Below are 27,241 nucleotides of genomic sequence, written 5' to 3' on the forward strand. Positions count from 1 at the left end.
AAGTTTTGTGGAGGAGGAATAATGGTCTAGAGCTGTTTTTCATGGTTCGGGCTGGGCCCCTTAGTTCCAGTGAAGGGAAATCTTAATGCTACAGCATACAATGACATTCTAGACGATTATATACTTCCAACTTTGTGGCAACAGTTTGGGAAAGGCCCTTTCCTGTTCCAGCATGACAATGCCCCCGTGCACAAAGTGAGATCCATACAGAAAAGGATTGTTGAGATCGGTATGGAAGAACTTGACTGGCCTGCACAGAGCCCTGACCTCAACCCCATCGAATACCTTTGGGATGAATTGGAACGGCGACTACGAGCCAGGCCTAATCGCCCAACATCAGTGCCCGACCTCACTAATGCTCTTGTGGCTGTATGGAAGCAAGTCCCCGCAGCAATGTTCCAACATCTAGTGGAAAGCCTTCCCAGAAGAGTGGAGGCTGTTATAGCAGCAAACGAGGGACCAACCCCACATTAATGCCCATGATTTTGGAATGAGATGTTCGACGAGCAGGTGTCCACATACTTTTGGTCATGTAGTGTATGTCTATTGGGTTCCATAAAGAGATTAATGAGGCGCTACTTGGTGATGTCATGATGTTTGTTGGTGGATTTAGCTTGTTGTCTTGAGATGTTATCAGTTTTTTGTAATTCCAAGTGCAGTCTGTGTATTGTCATGTTTTTGAGTAGTCAGTTAATGTTGCTAAAACTAACAGGTCTCAAAGGGTGTTTCAGCTCATGGTGATGGTGATCTACAGTGAGGTAAAAAAGTATTTGATCCCCTGCTGATTTTGTACGTTTGCCCACTGACAAAGAAATGATCAGTCTATAATTTGAATGGTAGGTTTATTTGAACAGTGAGAGACAGAATAACAACAAAAAAATCCAGAAAAACGCATGTCAAAAATGTTATAAATTGATTTGCATTTTAATGAGGGAAATAAGTATTTGACCATGACTTAGTACTTGGTGGCAAAACCTTTGGTGGCAATCACAGAGGTCAGACGTTTCTTGTAGTTGGCCACCAGGTTTGCACACATCTCAGGAGGGATTTTGTTCCACTCCTCTTTGCAGATCTTCTCCAAGTCATTAAGGTTTCGAGGCTGACGTTTGGTAACTCGAACCATCAGCTCCCTCCACAAATTTTCAATGGGATTAAGGTCTGGAGACTGGCTAGGCCACTCCAGGACCTTAATGTGCTTCTTCTTGAGCCACTCCTTTGTTGCCTTGGCCGTGTGTTTTGGGTCATTGTCATGCTGGAATACCCATCCACGACCCATTTTCAATGCCCTGGCTGAGGGAAGGAGGTTCTCACCCAAGATTTGACGGTACATGGCCCTGTCCATCGTCCCTTTGATGCGGTGAAGTTGTCCTGTCCCCTTAGCAGAAAAACACCCCCAAAGCATAATGTTTCCACCTCCATGTTTGACGGTGGGGATGGTGTTCTTGGGGTCATAGGCAGCATTCTTCCTCCTCCAAACACGGCGAGTTGAGTTGATGCCAAAGAGCTCGATTTTGGTCTCATCTGACCACAACACTTTCACCCAGTTCTCCTCTAAATCATTCAGATGTTCATTGGCAAACTTCAGACGGCCCTGTATATGTGCTTTCTTGAACAGGGGGACCTTGCGGGCGCGACAGGATTTCAGTCCTTCATGGCGTAGTGTGTTACCAATTGTTTTCTTGGTGACTATGGTCCCAGCTGCCTTGAGATTATTGACAAGATCCTCCTGTGTAGTTGTGGGCTGATACCTCACCGTTCTCATGATCATTGCAACTCCACGAGGTGAGATCTTGCATGGAGCCCCAGGACGAGGGAGATTGACAGTTATTTTGTGTTTCTTCCATTTGCGAATAATCGCACCAACTGTTGTCACCTTCTCATCAAGCTGCTTGGCGATGGTCTTGTAGCCCATTCCAGCCTTGTGTAGGTCTACAATCTTGTCCCTGACATCCTTGGAGAGCACTTTGGTCTTGGCCATGGTGGAGAGTTTGGAATCTGATTAATTGCTTGCTTCTGTGGACAGGTGTCTTTTATACAGGTAACAAGCTGAGATTAGGAGCACTCCCTTTAAGAGTGTGCTCCTAATCTCAGCTCGTTACCTGTATAAAAGACACCTGGGAGCCAGAAATCTTTCTGATTGAGAGGGGGTCAAATACTTATTTCCCTCATTAAAATGCAAATCAATTCATAACATTTTTTACATGCGTTTTTTTTTTGTTATTCTGTCTCTCACTGTTCAAATAAACCTACCATTCAAATTATAGACTGATCATTTCTTTGTCAGTGGGCAAACGTACAAAATCAGCAGGGGATCAAATACTTTTTTCCCTCACTGTATGTATTCTATTCTATGTACAGTGGGGAGAACAAGTATTTGATACACTGCCAAATTTGCAGGTTTTCCTACTTACAAAGCATGTAGAGGTCTGTAATTTTTATCATAGGTACACTTCAACTGTGAGAGACGGAATCTAAAACAAAAATCCAGAAAATTACATTGTATGATTTTTAAGTAATTAATTTATATTTTATTGCATGACATAAGTATTTGATCACCTACCAACCAGTAAGAATTCCGGCTCTAACAGACCTGTTAGTTTTTCTTTAAGAAGCCCCCTTGTTCTCCACTCATTACCTGTATTAACTGCACCTGTTTGAACTCGTTACCTGTATAAAAGACACCTGTCCACACACTCAATCAAACAGACTCCAACCTCTCCACAATGGCCAAGACCAGAGAGCTGTGTAAGGACATCAGGGATAAAATTGTAGACCTGCACAAGGCTGGGATGGGCTACAGGACAATAGGCAAGCAGCTTGGTGAGAAGGCAACAACTGTTGGCGCAATTATTAGAAAATGGAAGAAGTTCAAGATGACGGTCAATCATCCTCGGTCAGGGGCTCCATGCAAGATCTCACCTCGTGGGGCATCAATGATCATGAGGAAGGTGAAGGATCAGCCCAGAACTACATGGCAGGACCTGGTCAATGACCTGAAGAGAGCTGGGACCACAGTCTCAAAGAAAACCATTAGTAACACACTATGCCGTCATGGATTAAAATCCTGCAGCGCACGCAAGGTCCCCCTGCTCAAGCCAGCGCATGTCCAGGCCCGTCTGAAGTTTGCCAATGACCATCTGGATGATCCAGAGGAGGAATGGGAGAAGGTCATGCGGTCTGATGAGACAAAAATAGAGCTTTTTGGTCTAAACTCCACTCGCCGTGTTTGGAGGAAGAAGAAGGATGAGTACAACCCCAAGAACACCATCCCAACTGTGAAGCATGGAGGTGGAAACATCATTCTTTGGGGATGCTTTTCTGCAAAGGGGACAGGACGACTACACCGTATTGAGGGGAGGATGGATGGGGCCATGTATCACGAGATCTTGGCCAACAACCTCCTTCCCTCAGTAAGAGCATGGGTCGTGGCTGGGTCTTCCAGCATGACAACGACCCGAAACACACAGCCAGGGCAACTAAGGAGTGGCTCCGTAAGAAGCATCTCAAGGTCCTGGAGTGGCCTAGCCAGTCTCCAGACCTGAACCCAATAGAAAATCTTTGGAGGGAGCTGAAAGTCCGTATTGCCCAGCGACAGCCCCGAAACCTGAAGGATCTGGAGAAGGTCTGTATGGAGGAGTGGGCCAAAATCCCTGCTGCAGTGTGTGCAAACCTGCTGAAGACCTACAGGAAATGTATGATCTCTGTAATTGCAAACAAAGGTTTTTGTACCAAATATTAAGTTCTGCTTTTCTGATGTATCAAATACTTATGTCATGCAATAAAATGCAAATTAATTACTTAAAAATCATACAATGTGATTTTCTGGAATTTTGTTTTAGATTCCGTCTCTCACAGTTGAAGTGTACCTATGATAAAAATTACAGACCTCTACATGCTTTGTAAGTAGGAAAACCTGCAAAATCGGCAGTGTATCAAATACTTGTTCTCCCCACTGTATCTATACTAGTCGTGTTGATGAAGTAAGAGGTTTGAAAGGTCTGTTTTGGCTGACACACTGATGGTCAGCTCAGCTCCCAGAGGGCCTTTCAGGATGGACATAGCAGAGTGTGCAAACAACACATTCCTCTCCTCCTCCGCTACTCTGGAGCACGTGGGCCACGGAACGGAGGAGTGAGGAGGAGGAGGAGGAGAAATGTGCCACGACTGCGAAGAGCAGACAATGTGCCTCAGTATCCGAGCCCTGGCTGAATACTGCAGCATCAGACACACACACACACACACACACACACACACACACACACACACACACACACACACACACACACACACACACCTCAGGGAAAGGATCAGGCCAGATAAATCCCTCTGGGCTGCCAGTTGCCTTGTTGCCGTGGCGATGCTGGAGCACATCGTAAGCCAATGACTCATTGAGCAGAGCGGTGTGGCAGACAGGAGAGGAGAGGAGGCACGGGAACAGAATCCATATTGTGGTTATGAATTGACAATGGGTGCTGGGGACAGGCCTAGGTCTGTGTGTGTATGAGTGTGTGTGTGCTGGCTAGAGAGTATTGCGAAGACGGAAGGCACACACATTCTCACAGAGCCAACTGTCTATGGCTTCATCATCCACACTTTATTGAATGGGAAATTGATGTGAATCATCTGTTCAAGATTTTATACAATCCCTGTTACATCACATCCAGCTCTGCTGTACTTTGCCCAGCCTGTGCTTCGTAGCGTAGACATGAAGAATGTTAGAATGAATATTCATCCCATGGATCACCAGTGATACAGACCTCCAAGCAGCGGCTAGCTTTGCCTTATCTGTCTAACTGGTCCAACACAGCTATTCATTACCACAGAGGGAAACAGCAGATAACATCTATTTCCAGCTTTTCTCTCCTAATGTTCTGCTCTAGCGCCTTCACTAAATTTAGTTTCGGGTGTGCATAAAGGTCAGGGGTCACAGTTAGATCCCATAGCGTAAGTCATGGACCATTGTCGTAACTCCAAACTGAGGTATATAACACTACCTGTCAACCATAATGGTGATTTAGACTAGAGTGGTCACCGTGCTGTGGAGCTTCAAAGCTTTTGGGTCTCTGAAAGGTTGGTCTGTGTAGTGTGTATCAGAACCACTTTGGGTAAAGACCTATTTAAAGGGAAGTTTAGTCCTGAAGGGTTAGTAACTTATGAGTTGTGGCAGTGTAAGTGATGCGGTTGATGGTTAGTGGGCCTAACCTCTAGCCTTACTTACTCTTAGCCTCAGGCTAAGTTAATATTAACCAGTGTTGTTTCTTGTAACGGCTGTATAACAGAGTCAAACAGGAAGTACTTAGCCATGAAAGGAAACAGAACTGATATAAATGGGGGTCAAGAGGAAAAAGGTATAGGCATATACTGAGAAAGCTGAGTAGGAAATCTTCTCATATAAAAATCCAAAGCGGGAAATTAAGAGTTGTTACCTCAGATTTGGTCATTCAGGAAATTGGGCCGGACATTTTTCACAGTTTCTTAGCAGGAAGAGTCAGGATATGAGAGTTCCACCTTGTAGGTTAACCTAGTCCTGGGGAAGCCTGAAGCCTGAATCCTGATAGGACAGTCATTTTTGTACTGGGACTGAGTCACATGAGGAATCTGTGGTATGTTTAATAGCAGAAGCGTGCCAGTTAGAAACTCAGCCCAGCCCAGGGAGATAAAGTAGCAGTCTCAGATGGGGTTGTGACCTCCTAAACTGGAGCTCCCGCCTCCAATAGGGGAACTGTGGTATAGGACTCTGGATCCAATAGGAAGTCCATGGACTTAGACTCCTGTGGAGAGAAGGGGAAGTTTGAATGGGCTGAATACAGAGCATTCCTTTCATCTATTCCACCAGATGAGTTATGTCACCTTCTGTGAATCCTTTGCCAGCATTCTGGCAGGCATTTTGATGTTATGTCTTTTTATCTCTCCACACCGTACCGCCTTTTCATCAACCCTTTACACCCATCTCTCTTTATCTGTCCTACTTGACCTCCTTTATTCAGTATGTCAGGTCCTCTCTCCCCTCCGCTGTCAGAAAGTACCAGAGATGTGCTCTCACAATGCCTGTTGAGACTTCATTTGACAGATTTTTTACAATGGTGTCAGTCAGTGTCCTCAATCTGTCACAGGTTCAGTTGAACACACCTCCTGTCAGGCCGTATTCATACAGGAATGCCTAGGCCTGTTCTGGAACACGAGTGCTATATCTCAGTAGTATAAAGTTACTTCCTTTCCTCATCTCCATTTCTTAATCCACACCGATCTGAAAGGAGATGAGGAGAGGAAGCCATTTTGGACTGTTGAGATACAGCCTAGGATGAACGGGAAAGACAGTGGTTTTCCTGGTCACTGGGGGTGTGACAACCTTGTTTCCTGTTCGCCTAATTGCATTGTGGGAAGACAATTTGTTATTCGCCTCCTGTGTGTCACAAAGTGAGTCATTGGTTTAGTTGAACAGAAAGTAGCAGGCAATTTTTTACTCTGTCATTAGTTTATTTTAGCAATACCTTCTTTTTTTTCTTGTGCACAACCTCTTATGTTCCCATAACATCCCCATAACATTCCCATAATGTTCCATGTTCAACTTTAACTTGCAGGGCTTGTTTTAGGCTGATATCTGATGCTCTCTTGGATCAATACACAAATGTTCTTTAGTTCATTAAATCAATGAATAATTTGCTGTCAACATTGTAATGTAAGTACTAGTAGTTGTCTTACATTACGGTTGGATTTAATTAGCTAAATGATATTAAACTTCCTGTGTTTTTTATTGCATGAGTTTGTATTGAAAACATAGACCCACCCTTTTGCTAATTACAAACCTGCATTTGGTGGAGTGATTTATATTTAACTTGGTAGAGGGTCCCAGCTAGACCCACCACCCACTGTGTGTCTATGAATAGTCATTGGTGAGTGGGGGCAGGTGTCGGTAACCTAACATTTTTGAAGAGAAGGGAAAAGCCACTAATCAAATCAAATCAAATCAAATTGTATTTGCCACATGCGCCGAATACAACAGGTGTAGACATTATAGTGAAATGCTTACTTACAAGCCCTTAACCAACAATGCATTTTTTTAAGATAAAAAAAAGCAAGCAAATAACTAAAGAGCAGCAGTAAAATAAAATAACAGTAGGGAGGCTATATACACCAGTGCAGAGTCAATGTGCGGGGGCACCGGCTAGTCGAGGTAATTGAGGTAATGTGTACATGTGGGTAGAGTTAAAGTGACTATGCATAAATAATAGACAGAGTAGCAGCAGCGTAAAAGAGGAACTCTGTTTGAGCTTGTGCTGCTGTTTGAGCGTAGTTATTTTAACTTCAATTGTTCTACTTCCATGTGTCTCATGTTCTCTCACTCTATCCAAAACCATCTACAGTGCCTTCAGAAAGTATTAGCACAGCTTGACTTTTTCCACATTTTGTTGTGTTACAGCCTGAATTTAATATAGATTAAATATACACTGCTCAAAAAAATAAAGGGAACACTAAAATAACACATCCTAGATCTGAATGAATGAAATAATCTTATTAAATACTTTTTCCTTTACATAGTTGAATGTGCTGACAACAAAATCACACAAAAATTATCAATGGAAATCAAATTTATCAACCCATGGAGGTCTGGATTTGGAGTCACCCTCAAAATTAAAGTGGAAAACCACACTACAGGCTGATCCAACTTTGATGTAATGTCCTTAAAACAAGTCAAAATGAGGCTCAGTAGTGTGTGTGGCCTCCACGTGCCTGTATGACCTCCCTACAATGCCTGGGCATGCTCCTGATGAGGTGGCGGATGGTCTCCTGAGGGATCTCCTCCCAGACCTGGACTAAAGCATCCGCCAACTCCTGGACAGTCTGTGGTGCAACGTGGCGTTGGTGGATGGAGCGAGACATGATGTCCCAGATGTGCTCAATTGGATTCAGGTCTGGGGAACGGGCGGGCCAGTCCATAGCATCAATGCCTTCCTCTTGCAGGAACTGCTGACACACTCCAGCCACATGAGGTCTAGCATTGTCTTGCATTAGGAGGAACCCAGGGCCAACCGCACCAGCATATGGTCTCACAAGGGGTCTGAGGATCTCATCTCGGTACCTAATGGCAGTCAGGCTACCTCTGGCGAGCACATGGAGGGCTGTGCGGCCCCCCAAAGAAATGCCACCCCACACCATGACTGACCCACCGCCAAACCGGTCATGCTGGAGGATGTTGCAGGCAGCAGAACGTTCTCCACGGCGTCTCCAGACTCTGTCACGTGCTCAGTGTGAACCTGCTTTCATCTGTGAAGAGCACAGGGCGCCAGTGGCGAATTTGCTAATCTTGGTGTTCTCTGGCAAATGCCAAACGTCCTGCACGGTGTTGGGCTGTAAGCACAACCCCCACCTGTGGACGTCGGGCCCTCATACCACCCTCATGGAGTCTGTTTCTGACCGTTTGAGCAGACACATGCACATTTGTGGCCTGCTGGAGGTCATTTTGCAGGGCTCTGGCAGTGCTCCTCCTGCTCCTCCTTGCACAAAGGCGGAGGTAGCAGTCCAGCTGCTGGGTTGTTGCCCTCCTACGGCCTCCTCCACGTCTCCTGATGTACTGGCCTGTCTCCTGGTAGCGCCTCCATGCTCTGGACACTACGCTGACAGACACAGCAAACCTTCTTGCCACAGCTTGCATTGATGTGCCATCCTGGATGAGCTGCACTACCTGAGCCACTTGTGTGGGTTGTAGACTCCGTCTCATGCTACCACTAGAGTGAAAGCACCGCCAGCATTCAAAAGTGACCAAAACATCAGCCAGGAAGCATAGGAACTGAGAAGTGGTCTGTGGTCACCACCTGCAAAACCAGTCCTTTATTGGGGGTGTCTTGCTAATTGCCTATAATTTCCACCTGTTGTCTATTCCATTTGCACAACAGCATGTGAAATGTATTGTCAATCAGTGTTGCTTTCTAAGTGGACAGTTTGATTTCACAGAAGTGTGATTGACTTGGAGTTACATTGTGTTGTTTAAGTGTTCCCTTAATTTTTTTGAGCAGTGTATATTTTTTCTTACTGGCCTACACACAATACCCCATAATGTCAAAGTGGAATTATGTTTTTCAAAATGTTTACAAATTAATAAAAAATGAAAATCTGATAAGTATTCAATAAGTATTCAACCTCTTTTTTTATTTCAAACCTAAACAAGTCCAGGAGTAAAAATGTGCTTACCAGGCCACATAATAAATTGCATGGACTCACTCTGTATGCAATAATAGTTTTTAACATGATTTTTGAATGACTACCTCATACAATTATCTGTAAGGTCCCTCAATTGAGCAGTGAATTTAAAACACAGATTATACCACAAAGGCCAGGGAGGTTTTCCAATGCCTCGCAAAGAAGGGCAACTATTGGTAGATGGGTAAAAATAAAACAAACAGACATTGAATATTCCTTTGAGCATGGTGAAGTTATTAATTACAATTTGGATGGTTTAGCAATACACCTAGTCACTACAAAGATACAGGCGTCCTTCCTAATTTAATTGCCGGAGAGGAAGGAAACCGCTCAGGGATTTCACCATGAGGCCAACGGTGACTTTAAAACAGTTATAGTTTAATGGCTATGATACTAGAAAACTGAGGATGGATAAACAACATTGTAGTTACTCCACAATAGTTACCTAATTGACAGAGTGAAAAGAAGGATGCCTGTACAGAATAAATAAATAATATTGTTTTCAACAAGGCGCCAAAGTAATACTGCAAAAAATATGGTCATTAACGTTTTGTTCTGAATACAAATTGTTATGTTTGGGGAAATTCAATACAACACATTACTGAGTACCACTCTCCATATTTTCAAGCAAAGTGGTGCTGCATCATGTTATGTGTATGCTTGTAATCATTAAGGACTGGGGAGTTTTTCAGGATACAAAATAAACAGAATGGAACTAAGCACAGGCAAAATCCTAGTGGAAAACCTGTTTTAGTCTGCTTTCCACCAGACACTGGGAGATTAATTCACCTTTCAGCAAGACAATAACATAAAACACAAGGCTAAATCTAGACAGGAGTTGCTTACCAAGAAGACAGTGAATGTTCTTGAGTGGCCGAGTTAGTTTTTTCTTAAATCTGCTTGAAAATCTATGGCAAGGCCTGAAAATGGTTGTCTAGCAATGATCAACATCCAATCTGGCAGAGCTTGAAGAATTTTGAAAATTATAATGGGCAAATGTTGCACAATCCAGGTGGGGAAAGCTCTTAGAGACTCAAAGCTGTAATCGCTGCCAAAGGTGATTCTAACATATATTGACTCAGGGGGTTGAATATTTATCTAAACAAGATACATTAGTGTTTAATTTTTTATTAATATTTTTTAGTGGTTAAATGTTTTGTGTAGATCGTTAACAATTAAATCCATTTTAATCCCACTTGGTAACACAACAAAATGTGGAAAAAGTCCAAGGGTATGAATACTTTCTGAAGGCACTGTATACGTTAGATGTATTTATCTGACTATCTCTCTTCTCTCTTTGCTTAGTGTTGGTGGATGAGGTACCCTATGCGGATGAAGAAGAGGGGGAGCAGTTTGAATTTGACGACAGTGGGGATGAGGTCCCTGAGGCAGACCGGCCACCCCCCGCCCCTCCGGCCCCTGACTACGGGGCCCAGGCCCAGGTCAATGGTGTGGCCCCCCACCCAGAGCTAGAAGGAGCAGACCCCGAACCCCACCCAGAGGGGCAGCCCTCAAACCCAGACACAATTACTGCTACAGTGGCAGCATCACTTCCAGTTCCAGTAGCCATGGCCACAACAGACACATCAGCTGTGGCTACAGCAGAAGGGGGAAAGGCTTCAGCAGTCCCAGTCCCAGCTGACACAGACAGTGACTTACCCCCTCCTCCACCTCCAGAGGACTCCACTCCTGTAGGAACAGACTCTGTTGGTTAGTGGAAACAACCATTCAGTGTTCCTCTAGCACATTGAGATCTGAAGATATATATATATATACCTCCACAACCATATCGTTGCTCCACACTGAGTGGGTGCTGTACAGTAGATGGTGTCATGCAATCCATCCTTAGTGTATGTTGTGACTATTGCCTCCACATGTTCTATTACCTCATTCTGGCACATGCTCCATGTAAGGCAGGGGTAGACAATAGCATAGCGTAGCACTGCCCGTCTCACTCCTGATGCCTGGTGTCGCTGGCTGCCTGGTGCAGGGTGGCTTCATAATATAATATATGCCATTTAGAAGACTCTTTTATCCAAAGCGACTTACAGTCATGCACACCTACATTTTTATGTATGGGTGGTCCCGGGAATCGAACCCACTACCCTGGCGTAACAAGCACCATGCTCTCTCTTCCAACTGAGTTACAAAGGACCCACACACAGTTTGACACCAGCAGGATACTACTGCTCTCTCTAGCTCTCTAGCTCCTCATGCTAACACATACATTCCATGCTCTTGCCTCTCTCTAGCAGTCATAGCCCAAGTTCCTATGTCTCTCCCCCTCTGACACTTATAGCCCAGTCCAATTGAGAGTCCAGGCCCCTCTCCATCAGCTGTCCAGTAGTGTTTGCCCTTCAGCATATCTGTCTGTACACTCCTAGGAAAAAAGGGTTCCAAAAAGGTTATTCGGCTGTCCCGATAGGACAACACTTTTGGGTTCCAGGTAGAACCCTTTTGGGTTCCATGTAGAAGCTTCTGGGGCAAGAGTTCTACATGGAACCCAATAAGGTTCTACCTGAAATCAAAAAGGGAAAACCTAGTCAGTTGTACAACTGAATGCATTCAACCGAAATGTGTCTTCTGCATTTAACCCAACCCCTCTGAATCAGAGAGGTGCAGGGAGCTTCCTTAATCGACATCTGGGGAGCATTTATTGGGGGTTAACTACCTTGCTCAAGGGCAGAACAGCAGATTTCTCCACCTTGCCGGCTCAGGGATTCAAACCAGTAACCATTTGGTTACTGGCCCAACACTCTTAACCTCCAGACTATCTACCTGTAGTGTGTTCTAGTGGGATATTTATATCTTCTGACACCAGGGCCTGAGACGAGGCCTCTCGCTCTGCTGTCAGACCGTAAACACATAGCTGTGTGTCTGTGTCTGAGCCAAGCAGATTGGAGTATTAAGAGAAGAAGGCATACAAACTGAGATTTGAAGTAGCGGCAGTTAAATATTTTATCTATTTGCTGTAAATCACAGTCACAGTATTCTTCTTCAGTGTTCAGCAGTGATCAAAAGTTGGAGTGCTTATTCACTTAACCAATGATAGACATGATGTGGTATCATCAAAGTGCTCTTATGAAATGTTATGTCAGTACCTTTTAGTATTTTGCAACTGCAAAGTAATCCAGTACCAAATGAGTTCCAGCACATTCAGAGCATCCTGCAACTGTAGCTGGGGATAATTTGGGGCTAACAGACTGTGTTACATTTCCATTGCAGATAAGGAAGTGTCCAACGATGACCCTCCCCCTCCCCCTGCCAACCCCAGGACCACCTCCCAGAAGAATGTCAACCCCTACTCTGTGATTGACATCACCCCCGTCCAACTACAGCAGCTGGAGCAGCAGCATGGGCTTGCCCCTTCCTCTTCCTCACCTGTTGAGAGAGTGGGAGGAGAGGGGGAAAAGGAGAGGGAGGGGGAGGGACAGGATGTTCCCCCCGCCAGCCCCCCCTGTGTCCCCCCGGGCTACTCTGTGCCCGTGCCCTGTGGATACGCCACCCCCTCTGGCGTGCCCCTCATCACGCCAGCCTACACCACGCCCGTCATCATCCGACACTTCTCTGTGGACGAGGATGGTAAAGGAAGAACCCACCCAGAGTGGAAACATGTAGAAGGATTTGAACAGATGTTCCTCTTCTATTCTTTCTACTCTGTTCTGCGTTCATATTGCAAACCTCAGAATATCATGATGTACTGTATTTGATAGATTGTTTCTACAATGAACAGAGCACTGAAAAATGTGGTGGGCATGACTGTTTAAACTTTGACATCCTTTCCTATGGAGGAATTCCCCCGTCCTCTCCCCCTTCTCCCCTACTGACTTTGGAATGAGAGGCTATGACACCTGTATGCTCTGTACTCCCAACTCCTTTTTCCTCTACTTTCTCCATCGCATTCCTTTTTTCCTAAAGCCTTGCCACAAGGAAGTGGGGGCTAAATTTAGCCGCCCACTAAATTCAGTGTTGGCTGTGAGGATTTTCCTGTTTTCTCTCAAATGTTACAGTAGCACTTTTCAAATTCGTGGCTTGGCCAGTCTGGGGGAAAATTGCAGTGTAATTTAAACTAGCCAACATATCACAGAGAGTCACCCCTGTTAAAAATGCTAAGACATTTGGAGTGTTTTTTAAAGTCTTTTAAAGGGTATATTCTGGAGTTAAAATGGCAATACATTGACCGATTGTTCCAATATACTGTAAGGTTGTTCTGTAGGAAATATTCTGAAACGTAGGCCTATCATTGCAGATAATATATCAGATAATATATCAATATATCTGTTTATCATTGCAGTTTTTAGAATGAGAGATCTAATCTGAAGTCCTTATCAATATTTATTGATTTCAGGTCTTATTTTTTTATCTTTGATACAAGTTTAGTTTAGTGATGGCTGCCCCCTGGTGGTACATAAGGTTTAGTGCAAACTGCACATTTTATGTCATGTTTTTTGTTAGTGAAGGAATAATCCATGTTCATTACTGTTCTCTCTCTCTCCCTTCAGTTACTGCGGTGGGGACATGCAACACTTCTGTAGACAGGTGAGTGACTCTCCTGCCAGGCTCTTTCTTCACTGATCTTCTTTATGTCATCTAGACTGAAGTTGATCTGCCAGAATTTGTGATTATGTGGAATCTTGGTTATTTGCATTGGAATAGCAGATGGTTACAATTTCTCTTTTCATTCAAGTGTCTTCAGTGAAGAGTATCCTGCCATCAGAGAGGAGGATGCTTTGTCTAAATGGGTGTCGGACCCTGCAAACACAGCCTGGATGGAAAGTAAGTACTCATTCTCTTCTCATTTAGCTACCAATGAGAAATGTGTAGTTTTCTGCCATTTTCTGTCCTGTTTCTGTTTGTATTTACCTAGTATTTACTACAGAATTGTGGTACAATGATGCATACTTTTATGCCTGCTTAGAACACCACAGGACAGGCATTATGGTTTTGAGTCCATCCTGAGTCCACCATGCACAATGCATGATTACACAGTGGAGTTTTCTTTATTTTTTCTCTCTTAGGAAATCCCAGACACTTCCTTCCTCTAGCTCCTTTTTGCGGAACTGGGCCTTTGTGGGGTCTTTCCTCTTGCCTTTCCTCAGTTCCCTGAGACTGTATTCTGTCCATTGTGTGAAGATTTGTTGCACATTGAAACCTTAATTCATTCAAACATGGTTGCTTTGTCATTTAGATCCAGATGAAGTAATTTATGATGACGTGCCCAGAGAGAACTCTGATTCAACTACAGGTTAGTGCTGCATTCTTTCTGTACTTATTTTATCATTCTTTCATTGTACTGTCGTTCCTCTTTTGCCACAGTGTCTGAGTAATTCTGCATATTGATGTCTTTAACTCTTGCATTTCTAAATGTGCTGGAATTATTCATCAGATTAATGTCATGTGCCCCTAATCAAACTGTGTTAGGCTATATACTATGTTCAGTTGATGCACTAGAACTGCCATATAGAATTTGTTATTCATGCCAAGGAAGTTTGATCTGAATATAAGCATGCTAACTTACTGTACATGAACACAGAGTGTACCATTACAGTTGAATAAATATTTCACCCTGATTTTAATGCTGTTCCCCTTGGTTTTAACCCTTTGCCCCGCCAACCCCCCTCAGAGCCAGATGAGATGATCTATGATGATGTGGAGTTTGGGGAGGAGGGCTGCGGCAGCTCCCTGGACAACGGTTGGAGCTCCAGCGAGTTTGAGAGCTATGACGAGCAGAGTGACGGGGAGGGCCATGAGGAGAACGGCCTGCCTGATGCCTTCATGAGAGGGAAGCCATCACAGAGGAAGACCACCCATGTGTGTAAACCAAGCACCTTACCCCCCTCTGTCTACAGACCTGTCCATCTGGGTGGGGAGGGAGGGAGGGAGGGAGGGAGGGAGGGAGAAGGGTGGAGGGGGAGAGAAGAGTGGGAATTTGGGTACAAAAAATTGAGGACAGGAGGGGAATATACAGTAATATACTAAAGAAAGGGCAATATTCTATAGGGAGTCGAAGATTGAGAGAGAATATGAAGGTTATGTGCAGATGGACGCCACAGAAGGAGATAAGCTAAAGAAGGGTAGTTTATATTGGCATCTTGAACAGATGAGGAAGTAGAATCAGTGAGACACAGTGAATATCTAATAAACGATCATATCCAGTTAAACAGGAGATTAGCAAACATTTTCCAAACATATTTCAAATGATAACTACTTGAGCTAATGTAAATACATTGTAGGCTTATTCTTGCCTTCTGGCTGCATGTGTTATTACAATGCTCTTGATAATATACAGTTCATTTGTATATTTGGTTTGAAGTGAATGGCCCACTTGTTTTTTCAGCCCAGAGGTCTTACCAGGGAAATCCCACTGGTATTACTCAGCTGACTGCACACAGTGACTGCTTGGCTTCTGTAGGAGAGATTGGCCCTGTTAAGATTAGTATGTGGGGTGGGAGACAAAATAGGAGTGAGGAGGCAAGGCCTTAGCTGAGGTGAGGGTGGGCGGGTTGGGATGGGGGTATGATCTTCTCTGGCTGAGCACCTTCAAAGGAACGCTCTGGTAACGCTTCACATTGCTCTGCTTTCGTTTAGCTTTCTCAAGATCTGACACGCTTGAAAGAACACTATGAGAAAAAGATGAAAGATCTTATGGCAAATACAGTGGGAACGGTAGAGCTGCAGCAGATAAAACAGAAACACGAGCAGAAGGTAAATGTTATTGTCCTGGTCGGTGTGTGGGTTAGGGTTCAAGCCTCCTTCGCGTCCTTAACCCCTACCTCCCTCACGTTGTCTCTCACCGACTGACTCAGACCTAGTTTACCTTCATCCTGCTCTTATGACTGGTGGTGGGTTTGTGTCTACTGCATCGACCTGTGCCACTAACTGTATGGGTGTTATGGCCACTCTGCATCTCCTTAGTGACATGCCTTTAGTTCTACAGCGTACTGAGACACCAGTGCAGCTGAGTTGTGTGTAGGCCTAGACAGGAGGTGTGTACATGGTCATCTCCGTCCACTCATTGGATAATGATCCAACAGAACACTTTCAAACAAATCTATGAAAAAAGATAGTTCTACTATAAATGTATACATTTCAGCAGACAGTTGTAGCAGTCTAGGTAAATCTTCTTAGACCCTACCCTAGCTAATCAAAGTGCCTCTAAACTACTTACATTCCCTATATACAGTTAAGTACTTGTCACTTCAAGCTCTTATGCATATGTGAGAATCCTTTAGTTTAGATTGACTCAGTTCAGTTATGTAACAGTTGCTGTCTTTCTCTGGTCCACCCTATTATTATCCCTAAGATCCTGTTCCTGTATTTACATGATCTGCCATCTTCCCTTCTCTCCTAACACGGCTCCTGTCTCCTCCCTTAAAGCTTCAGTATCATGTTCACTGTGACTGTGTGCTCTGAGTGCTATTTACTGTTGTCGATGTACCTGAAGATGCAAAAGCTGGTGAAGGCAGCGAGAGATGGGACCAAAGACGGCCTGGAGAAGACCAAAGCAGCGGTGAAAAGGGGACGGTCGTTCATCAAGACCAAAACCCACTGTCATGGTAAGAGTAAGAGCAGAACAGGTCCTTTGTGCACATTAGTCAGTTAATTACATTAGTGTATCGGGGATCTGGGATGAATTGCAAGCACTTAACGTTGTAACGGGGAGTTCATCCACTAACAATGTGTAGTAACCTCCTGGGTGATGCTGATCTGATTTGAGTTGACCACGTCTCCTGTGTGTCTCAGAGAGGAAGTCGACCTGTTTTGAGGATGAGGAGTCGGAGCTCTTCATCGAGGTGGAATGCTTCAACATGGAGCCAGTGCTCTGTCCCGTCCCCGAGGGGCTCTCACAACAACAGGTGGTGAGGAGGTGTATTCTGGGCTCCATATTAGAGAGTGAGAAGAACTATCTTGATTCACTGAAGCGGATTTTAGAGGTAAGTTAATTACAGTTGATACATTTCATATAACTTTATAGTGATTTCTTCAAGGAAAAGAGTTCCCACCACCCACATCCTTATCCTCTCTCTTATCAGCAATATGAAAAGCCACTTTCAGAGATTGAGCCCAGGTTGCTAAGCGACAGGAAGCTGAAGATGACATTCTATCGTATTCGGGAGATTCTCCAGTGCCACGCCCTGTTCCAGATCGCCCTGGCCTGCCGAGTGGCCGAGTGGGACAGTCTGGAAATGATCGGGGACGTCTTTGTTGCCTCGGTGGGTTGGTGGACAAGTGAATCCTGTGCTGGGGGACCTAGGAAGGATTCAATTCCTAATATTCCACTTAAGATTAATGGCTGGAAGAGTAAACCATTTAACAGTGGTCTATTGGTCAAAACTAGTGGGACTGAAAAAATCCTATACTCACGCAATGTCCTGCACTGTGCTTCACCATTTAGCACAACACTCACTGAAGCTATAATTCAAGTTTCCCATGACCCAGTGTTTTTACAAATTGCCTCATTGTAAAGGAATTAGTCTCATGCCTACACACACGCACGCACGCACACACACACACACACACACACACACACACACACACACAGACAGACACAGAGACAGACAGACAGACAACTGTGCACTGCACATAAACACAACACACAGCTGCGCTGGGTTCTTGTAGGAAGTGCTCCACCCTGATGTCTCCAGCTAACAGCTTATTTTGGGCCTAGGATCCAGGTTGATTCCATTCCTGACTATGATTGTATTGGACTATGAGGTGTTGATGGCTTGCTCTCTCCCCTCTCTGTCTCTCTTTATATATTTGGTTCCCAGTTCTCCAAGTCCATGGTGCTGGACGCCTACTGTGAGTATGTGAACAACTTCAGCACAGCCATGGCGGTGGTCAGAAAGACGTGTGCCTCCAAACCCAGCTTCCAGGACTTCCTCAAGGTCAGTCAGAGCACCGTTGTTAAAATAAATAAAAAGTGTGCTCCTGTGAAAATACAGCTATGCAGAATATGCATCTCTGTCTCTACCCTAAACATAGGACTGGGGGTTGATTTCAGACTGAACTAAAATAGTTTGTGGTGGTGTATTGGATTGTCCGGCACTGCATCAATCAGTAATCATTGATTGTCCTCCTTTCTCTCCACAGCATCGTCAGGACACCAGCAGTGACCGGGTCACTCTCTATGGACTCATGATGAAGCCCATCCAGAGATTCCCTCAGTTCATTCTGCTGCTGCAGGTATCGATTTCACTGTAGCGTCCACACTCATCCCACAGAACAAATATTACACAGATCCACCAGCAGAGGGAGCCACATACTCACTAACCAAAGAGCTGTTTTTGGAAAAAAAAATGCTGTGTAGTGTGCCTACTCTTGGGAAAGTATTTCTGCTTCTGGTCTCCAGGCACTTCACATTTTATCTTCACTCATAATTGTTATGACTGAGGATAACATTTAAGACAGCCCAATGGTTGTCTGAAGGAATCTGAATAGTTTTCAACTGATGCTATGCCACTGTGGAGAAGCTCTGGGTGTGATCTGTGCTATGTAATGCTCTGAATGTGTCATCTCTCCATGCTTTATGGCAGGACATGTTGAAGAACACCCCTGTAGGCCACAATGACAGGCTGCCCCTACAGATGGCCCTGACGGAGCTGGAAACCCTGGCTGAGAAGCTCAATGAGAAGAAGAGGGATGCTGACCAGCGCTGTGAGATCAGACACATTGCCAAGGCCATGAACGAACGCTACCTCAACAAGGTACACACACACCATTGATATTTTTTTCAGACCATAGGGGTTCAGTGTATATCCTCTATAACTTGATGATTTGAGTGTTTAAACAGATTCTGTTTATTCCATTGTGTGGGCGTTAAATTGAGGCCTTGACTGTAGATGCTTCACATTCTTTACTGAGAATCCATCTATCCACAAATCTGGTATATATAAGAGATGGCTCAGTGCCTGACATGGAGGAACGTATAACATCAGTATTCCTTACTGTCTAATTATTGGTCTATTTGTCTGCCCAAAAGAGCAAACAGTCAGCGCATGGCATCTATATTTATGGAGGTGTGTATGCTGTAAAGTGTATTTACTGTAACTAAATGCACACTTATCTGTAAAGTGGATGTGCTCTATAATAGTATGTGTATATTCTACTCTAACTAAATGGTATGTTCATATACATTTCACCCTTGACAAGGACCACACTAAAAAGTTATACTAAGATCAAACAAATTGCTTCCCAGCAAATATCTAGACGATGTATTTATATATCATGGGGAGTACCATGCATTTACAATAAATAATAAATTAACCTTTGGGAAGACTGTAAAATCCATTGTAGATGACCTCTGACCGCTGCGTCTCCCTTCCTTACCCACCAGCTCCTGAGTAACGACAGCCGTTACCTGATTCGCTCGGATGACATGGTGGAGACAGTCTACAACGACCGCGGTGAGGTCATCAAGACCAAGGAGCGACGCCTTTTTCTTCTCAACGACGTGCTCATGTGTGCCACGCCCAACGTCCAGTAAGACCCAACGCACCAAACACAGTGACCACCTTGGCCAGGATTTATATCCACAGACAGAGCACCCTTTCTGGGTATTATTCTGATCAGCTCCCTACGGTGGAGCGAGTGCCCTGTAATTACACTACACTTCACCACGCTGTCCACTGGCTCTGGCAGGAAGATCTTTGAGCTATATGAAATAAAGTAATAGCTTTAATGCAGCATACCATATGCCTGGCAATGTTAAATAATTTAGCCTACCTTTTGATTGAATTCCCTCTTAACTTATTTATTTATTCTAAACTTTAGTTTACCCTGATTGTGTTTACACCAACTCATAAAGGAGTGATGAAGACACTCTTGATCAAGTTGAATCTTGATTGAATAAATGTTTATTGGTCAGTGTGAGGAAAAGCAGTAATCCTCAGCCTGCTGTATGTCAGAGTACTCTTCCTCTATCCAGGTACAGTGTGGATGGCAGCGGCCCCCTGGGCCAGAAGTTCCTGCTGAAGTGGAGTGTCCCTCTAAGCTTTGTGGACGTAGTAGAGTTTGGTTCCAGTGAGGACATGGGTGACAACAGCCGCTTCAACCCCCAACCCCACTCTGGAGAGAAGGTGATCATCAACGCCAAGCCAAGTACGTCTCACTCACAGTCACAGGGGTCTTTCTGGGTCCTGCTTTCTATGGTAATGTGTGAAATTAAATAAGATATGACGTGTATGATGTGGTTTGGTGGTGTACAGAGCGCCCCAAAGGCCCAGACCCTGATATTTGATTAGCTATTAGCTTGGTGGTCTGGACTGGAGGTCTGAAACTCTGGCTTTTCCATTCCATGATGCAATCATTCCTTTATGACCCCACAATTAATCATAAAGAGGGGAATATGCAATTACTATACTATGCAATTACTGTGCACAGTGTCTGTACATTGCATATACAGTACAGTACAGGCAGCAATACCTTGTTTTCTGTTGTGTGTAAAATCAATACCATTTCCTCTTACTTCGACACCCCCTTTGAAATATTGATGTTCTAGATGATTACTGTAATTATCTACCAGCCTGCCTGGCCAGCTCTCAGTGGGCTCAGGCCAACACTACAGGCAATGCATGACCCACTTATGTTACTAACGAATCATGGGGGGCTTTCCATCTCAGATTATAGCGTTGCAGCACCATACTTAATAACACAGAGCCAAGTTGCTTATAATAATCAATTAATTTCAGACATCAACGACAAAGCCACCATCTTCTGTGTGCCAGGCTTTCCCTCTCGAACCAATGAGAGATGTTTTAAAATGGCGCGAGTCTTGAGAGAGACTGCATGGTGTTTTGAGTCTATAAGAAGCCAACTCCACTCTGCACCGTCTGCAGGGTCAGTGACTTCACTCTTTCCACTGGATTTCCCCCCGGTCTGCTCTGGCAGCTGGCCGGCCTGGCCACTTCTTTAAACTCCTTATTGGAAACCATGCAACCATCATAACCAGACTGTATGATTTGTGGTCATAGCCATGCAGTTGCTGTTTTTAGTCAAGAACATTCACCATGACTCCTGACTACCAACCAGGCATGGGTAATGGGTAATGTAATGGTACATTAGTGTGCTTTTCATTTAGCTAGTGTTGTGTTCAGGTGGTGACCCTACACCCACTGGGGAAGGCAGGGTGGTTGCTATGCACAGGAGGTTGGTGGCACCTTAATTGGGGAGGACGGGCTTGTGGTAATGGCTGGACCAGAATAGGTGACATGGTATCAAATACATCAAACCCATGGTTTCCATTCCATTCCATTTACTCCGTTCCAGCCATTATGAGCCGTCCTCCCTTCAGCAGCCTCCACTGATGCTATGGAGTAACTACGTTATTGTATGCTAGTCATAGGTGTGGTTTTCTGTGCGTGGCAGGCTGTGGCTGAGCAGACATTACCACTGCTTTATTTCACCTAGCTCTACATTTACATTTTACATTTACATTTTAGTCATTTAGCAGACGCTCTTATCCAGAGCGACTTACAGGAGCAATTAGGGTTAAGTGCCTTGCTCAAGGGCACATTTACGTCATTTAGCAGACGCTCTTATCCAGAGCGACTCACCAATTGGTGCGTTCACCCTATAGCCAGTGGGATAATCACTTTACAAATTTTTTTTGGGTGGGGGGGGGGGGGGGGGGGGGGGGGGGTAGAAGGATTACTTTATCCTATCCCAGGTATTCCTTAAAGAGGTGGGGTTTCAAATGTCTCCGGAAGGTGGTGAGTGACTCCGCTGTCCTGGCGTCGTGAGGGAGCTTGTTCCACCATTGGGGTGCCAGAGCAGCGAACAGTTTTGACTGGGCTGAGCGGGAACTATGCTTCCGCAGAGGAAGGGGAGCCAGCAGGCCAGAGGTGGATGAACGCAATGCCCTCGTTTGGGTGTAGGGACTGATCAGAGCCCGAAGGTACAGAGGTGCCGTTCCCCTCACTGCTCTATAGGCAAGCACCATGGTCTTGTAGCGGATGCGAGCTTCAACTGGAAGCCAGTGGAGTGTGCGGAGGAGGGGGGTGACGTGAGAGAACTTGGGAAGGTTGAACACCAGACGGGCTGCGGCATTCTGGATGAGTTGTAGGGGTTTAATGGCACAGGCAGGGAGGCCAGCCAACAGCGAGTTGCAGTAGTCCAGACGGGAGATGACAAGTGCCTGGATTAGGACCTGTGCCGCTTCCTGTGTAAGGCAGGGTCGTACTCTCCGAATGTTGTAGAGCATGAACCTGCAGGAGCGGGTCACCGCCTTGATGTTGGCGGAGAACGACAGGGTGTTGTCCAGGGTCACGCCTAGGCTCTTCGCACTCTGGGAGGAGGACACAGCGGAGTTGTCAACCGTGATGGCGAGATCATGGAACGGGCAGTCCTTCCCCGGGAGGAAGAGCAGCTCCGTCTTGCCAGGGTTCAGCTTGAGGTGGTGATCCGTCATCCATGCTGATATGTCTGCCAGACATGCAGAGATGCGATTCGCCACCTGGTTATCAGAAGGGGGAAAGGAGAAGATTAGTTGTGTATCGTCAGCGTAGCAATGATAGGAGAGGCCATGTGAGGATATGACAGAGCCAAGTTACTTGGTGTATAGGGAGAAAAGGAGAGGGCCTAGAACTGAGCCCTGGGGGACACCAGTGGTGAGAGCACGTGGTGCGGAGACAGCTTCTCGCCACGCCACTTGGTAGGAGCGACCGGTCAGGTAGGACGCAATCCAGGAGTGAGCCGCGCCGGAGATGCCCAGCTCGGAGAGGGTGGAGAGGAGGATCTGATGGTTCACAGTATCAAAGGCAGCAGACAGGTCTAGAAGGACAAGAGCAGAGGAGAGAGAGTTAGCTTTAGCAGTGCGGAGAGCCTCTGTAACACAGAGAAGAGCAGTCTCAGTTGAATGACCAGTCCTGAAACCTGACTGGTTTGGATCAAGAAGGTCATTCTGAGAGAGATAGCAAGAGAGTTGGCTAAAGACGGCACGCTCAATAGTTTTGGAAAGAAAAGAAAGAAGGGATACTGGTCTGTAGTTGTTGACATCAGAGGGATCGAGTGTTGGTTTTTTGAGAAGGGGAGCCACTCTCGCTCTCTTGAAGACGGAAGGGACATGGCCAGCGGTCAAGGATGAGTTGATCAGCGAGGTGAGGTAGGGGAGAAGGTCATCGGAGATGGTCTGGAGAAGAGAGGAGGGGATGGGGTCAAGCGGGCAGGTTGTTGGGCGGCCTGCAGTCACAAGTCGCAGGATTTTATCTGGAGAGAGAGGGGAGAAAGAAGTCAAAGCATAGGGTAGGGCAGTGTGAGTAGGACCAGCAGTGTCATTAGACTTAACAAACGAGGATCGAATGTCGTCAACCTTCTTTTCAAAGTGGTTGACGAAGTCATCCACAGAGAGAGAGGAGGGGGGGGCGGGGGGGGGGGGAGGATTCAGGAGGGAGGAAAATGTGGCAAAGAGCTTCCTAGGGTTAGAGGCAGATGCTTGGAATTTAGAGTGGTAGAAAGTGGCCTTAGCAGCAGAAACAGATGAAGAAAATGTAGAGAGGAGGGAGTGAAAAGATGCCAGGTCGGCAGGGAGTTTAGTTTTCTTCCATTTCCGCTCCGCTGCCCGGAGCTCTGTTCTGTGAGCTCGCAATGAGTCATCAAGCCACGGAGCTGGAGGGGAGGACCGAGCCGGCCGGGAGGATAGGGGACACAGAGAGTCAAAGGATGCAGAAAGGGAGGAGAGGAGGGTTGAGGAGGCAGAATCAGGAGATTGGAGGGAGAAGGATTGAGCAGAGGGAAGAGATGATCGGATGGAAGAGGAGAGAGTAGTGGGAGAGAGAGAGCGAAGGTTGCGGCGGCGCATTACCATCTGTGTAGGGGCAGAGTGAGTAGTGTGGGAGGAGAGCGAGAGAGAAAAGGAAACAAAGTAGTGGTCGGAGACATGGAGGGGAGTTGCAGTGAGATTAGTAGAAGAGCAGCATCTAGTAAAGATGAGGTCAAGCGTATTGCCTGCCTTGTGAGTAGGGGGGGATGGTGAGAGGGTGAGGTCAAAAGAGGAGAGAAGTGGAAAGAAGGAGGCAGAGAGAAATGAGTCAAATGTGGACATAGGGAGGTTGAAATCCCCCAAAACTGTGAGGGGTGAGCCATCCTCAGGAAAGGAACTTATCAAGGCGTCAAGCTCATTGATGAACTCTCCAAGGGAACCTGGAGGGCGATAGATGACAAGGATATTAAGCTTAAATGGGCTAGTGACTGTGACAGCATGGAATTCAAATGAGGAGATAGACAGATGGGTTAGGGGAAAAATTGAGAATGTCCACTTGGGAGAGATGAGGATTCCTGTGCCTCTGAGCTCTCTGATGCCTGCTTCTCTCTGTCAGTCCCATCTGTGGTGGTGCTAGTGTGATCTACTCCACTACATGTGAATAACGCCAGAGAAACTCATTCCCATCCCCTGCCACATCCTTTGATAGATTGACTCTTAGTTGTATTACCAAGGGTATGGTCTACTGTACAATGGGCAGCAGGTAGCTTAGTGGTTAAGAGTGTAATGCCAGTAACCGAAAGTTCACTGGTTCTAATCCCCGAGCCGACTAGGTGAAAAATCTGTTGATGTGCCCTTGAGCAAGGCACTTAACCCTAATTGCTCCTGTAAGTCGCTCCGGATAAGAGTGTCTGCTAAAATGTAAAATGTTTAGCCACTGTGATGTTAGATGACTCTATAGTTTGTTAGTAGCCATGCACTTTTGACCCACGTGCCTAGAGGGGGATGACGGTCTAGCCTGTAAATGGATGTAATTGTGCGAAAGCCTGTGTTATATAAGAGTCCATTAGTGATCTACTGTTCTGCTCCCCATCCATATTGTTAAAGCACAGGACCCCGGGTGAAGTTGACCATATGGGCCATTCCTTTTTTTCACTCATCCTCTTACCCACTGAAATGCCAGGGGATAAACAAGCTTTCCTCTCCTCCCTCTCATTGACTGCCCAACTGCCACCCCGTCCCCCCTCCTCTCCCAAGCCTCTTAAGGCTTCCTATCCAAAACGGTTCGGAACAGTTGGTGCGTATATTATGACGTAATTTTGTGACGTATTTGTTCGTTTTAGTCTTCGGCAAGGGTTTTTTCGGCTGTTCGTGCACACAACATTTCTTCTCGAGGCAAGCCAAAGTCGGTAGCCGAAGTCTACACCCCTTCATTGCTGATTGGTCAACAGTAGGGATTCTTCAATTAAGTTTTTGTCATTCAACCAAACATCTTAGTTAGATTGTGCGACTAAGACGTCAAAATTAATGACCGATTTTTTAGTTACCTTAGATTCATTCTGACTATTTTGAGGAAGTGTATACTGGTTACGGCGTCTTAAGATGGACAAACAGTACTATTGCCGCTTTTTTCTCAGCAAGCACTGCCAGCTGAACTGAAGCATGTGGAAGGCTTTACCCACTCACCCACCCGTCAGCCCTCCATCTGCCCTCTAGTCCCTGCCACAGACACCCTGATGGGGGCTGGAGACTGCACCGTCAACAGCAGCATCTGGACCCTGGGCTGACAGACAGGCAGGCATATACCTAGCCAGCTGTCTAGTCCTGACCTAGGTTAGACCCCTATACATACAGTGGGGGAAAAAAGTATTTAGTCAGCCACCAATTGTGCAAGTTCTCCCACTTAAAAAGATGAGAGAGGCCTGTAATTTTCATCATAGGTACACGTCAACTATGACAGACAAATTTAGAATTTTTTTCTCCAGAAAATCACATTGTAGGATTTTTTATGAATTTATTTGCAAATTATGGTGGAAAATAAGTATTTGGTCACCTACAAACAAGCAAGATTTCTGGCTCTCACTGACCTGTAACTTCTTCTTTAAGAGGCTCCTCTGTCCTCCACTCGTTACCTGTATTAATGGCACAGGTTTGAACTTGTTATCAGTATAAAAGACACCTGTCCACAACCTCAAACAGTCACACTCCAAACTCCACTATGGCCAAGACCAAATAGCTGTCAAAGGACACCAGAAACAAAATTGTAGACCTGCACCAGGCTGGGAAGACTGAATCTGCAATAGGTAAGCAGCTTGGTTTGAAGAAATCAACTGTGGGAGCAATTATTAGGAAATGGAAGACATACAAGACCACTGATAATCTCCCTCGATTTGGGGCTCCACGCAAGATCTCACCCCGTGGGTTCAAAATGATCACAAGAACGGTGAGCAAAAATCCCAGAACCACACGGGGGGACCAAAGTAACAAAGCCTACCATCAGTAACACACTACGCCGCCAGGGACTCAAATCCTGCAGTGCCAGACGTGTCCCCCTGCTTAAGCCAGTACATGTTCAGGACCGTCTGAAGTTTGCTAGAGTGCATTTGGATGATCCAGAAGAGGATTGGGAGAATGTCATATGGTCAGATGAAACCAAAATATAACTTTTTGGTAAAAACTCAACTTGTCGTGTTTGGAGGACAAAGAATGCTGAGTTGCATCCAAAGAACACCATACCTACTGTGAAGCATGGGGGTGGAAACATCATGCTTCGGGGCTGTTTTTCTGCAAAGGGACCAGGACGACTGATCCGTGTAAAGGAAAGAATGAATGGGGCCATGTATCGTGAGATTTTGAGTGAAAACCTCCTTCCATCAGCAAGGGCATTGAAGATGAAACGTGGCTGGGTCTTTCAGCATGACAATGATCCCAAACACACCGCCGGGCAACGAAGGAGTGGCTTCGTAAGAAGCATTTCAAGGTCCTGGAGTGGCCTAGCCAGTCTCCAGATCTCAACCCCATAGAAAATCTTTGGAGGGAGTTGAAAGTCTGTGTTGCCCAGCGACAGCCCCAAAACATCACTGCTCTAGAGGAGATCTGCATGGAGGAATGGGCCAAAATACCAGCAACAGTGTGTGAAAACCTTGTGAAGACTTACAGAAAACGTTTGACCTGTGTCATTGCCAACAAAGGGTATATAACAAAGTATTGAGAAACTTTTGTTATTGACCAAATACTTATTTTCCAGCATAATTTGCAAATAAATTCATAAAAAATCCTACAATGTGATTTTCTGGATTTTTTGAATACTTTTTTCCCCCACTGTACATCCTGTAACCTATTGCC

At 45.4% G+C, this 27,241-nt stretch overlaps 1 protein-coding gene across 1 annotated transcript in view; it reads left to right on the forward strand.

The window, feature by feature from the left end:
- The window catches only part of LOC311102290 (rho guanine nucleotide exchange factor 10-like), a 78,372-nt gene that overhangs the window by 11,847 nt on the left and 39,284 nt on the right, over window positions 1–27,241 (forward strand). The window contains exons 3-16 of the mRNA XM_084143587.1: window positions 10,504–10,908; window positions 12,424–12,780; window positions 13,701–13,737; window positions 13,886–13,974; window positions 14,387–14,443; window positions 14,822–15,009; window positions 16,643–16,754; window positions 16,942–17,132; window positions 17,232–17,411; window positions 17,970–18,086; window positions 18,292–18,384; window positions 18,735–18,905; window positions 19,535–19,680; window positions 20,126–20,298. Coding sequence (XP_083999713.1) covers window positions 10,504–10,908; window positions 12,424–12,780; window positions 13,701–13,737; window positions 13,886–13,974; window positions 14,387–14,443; window positions 14,822–15,009; window positions 16,643–16,754; window positions 16,942–17,132; window positions 17,232–17,411; window positions 17,970–18,086; window positions 18,292–18,384; window positions 18,735–18,905; window positions 19,535–19,680; window positions 20,126–20,298 — 2,316 coding nt within the window. The remainder of the gene's footprint in view (window positions 1–10,503; window positions 10,909–12,423; window positions 12,781–13,700; window positions 13,738–13,885; window positions 13,975–14,386; window positions 14,444–14,821; window positions 15,010–16,642; window positions 16,755–16,941; window positions 17,133–17,231; window positions 17,412–17,969; window positions 18,087–18,291; window positions 18,385–18,734; window positions 18,906–19,534; window positions 19,681–20,125; window positions 20,299–27,241) is intronic.

This window comes from Coregonus lavaretus (assembly GCF_964263955.1).
Source record: "Coregonus lavaretus genome assembly, chromosome: 27".
Taxonomy (NCBI): Eukaryota; Metazoa; Chordata; class Actinopteri; order Salmoniformes; family Salmonidae; genus Coregonus; species Coregonus lavaretus.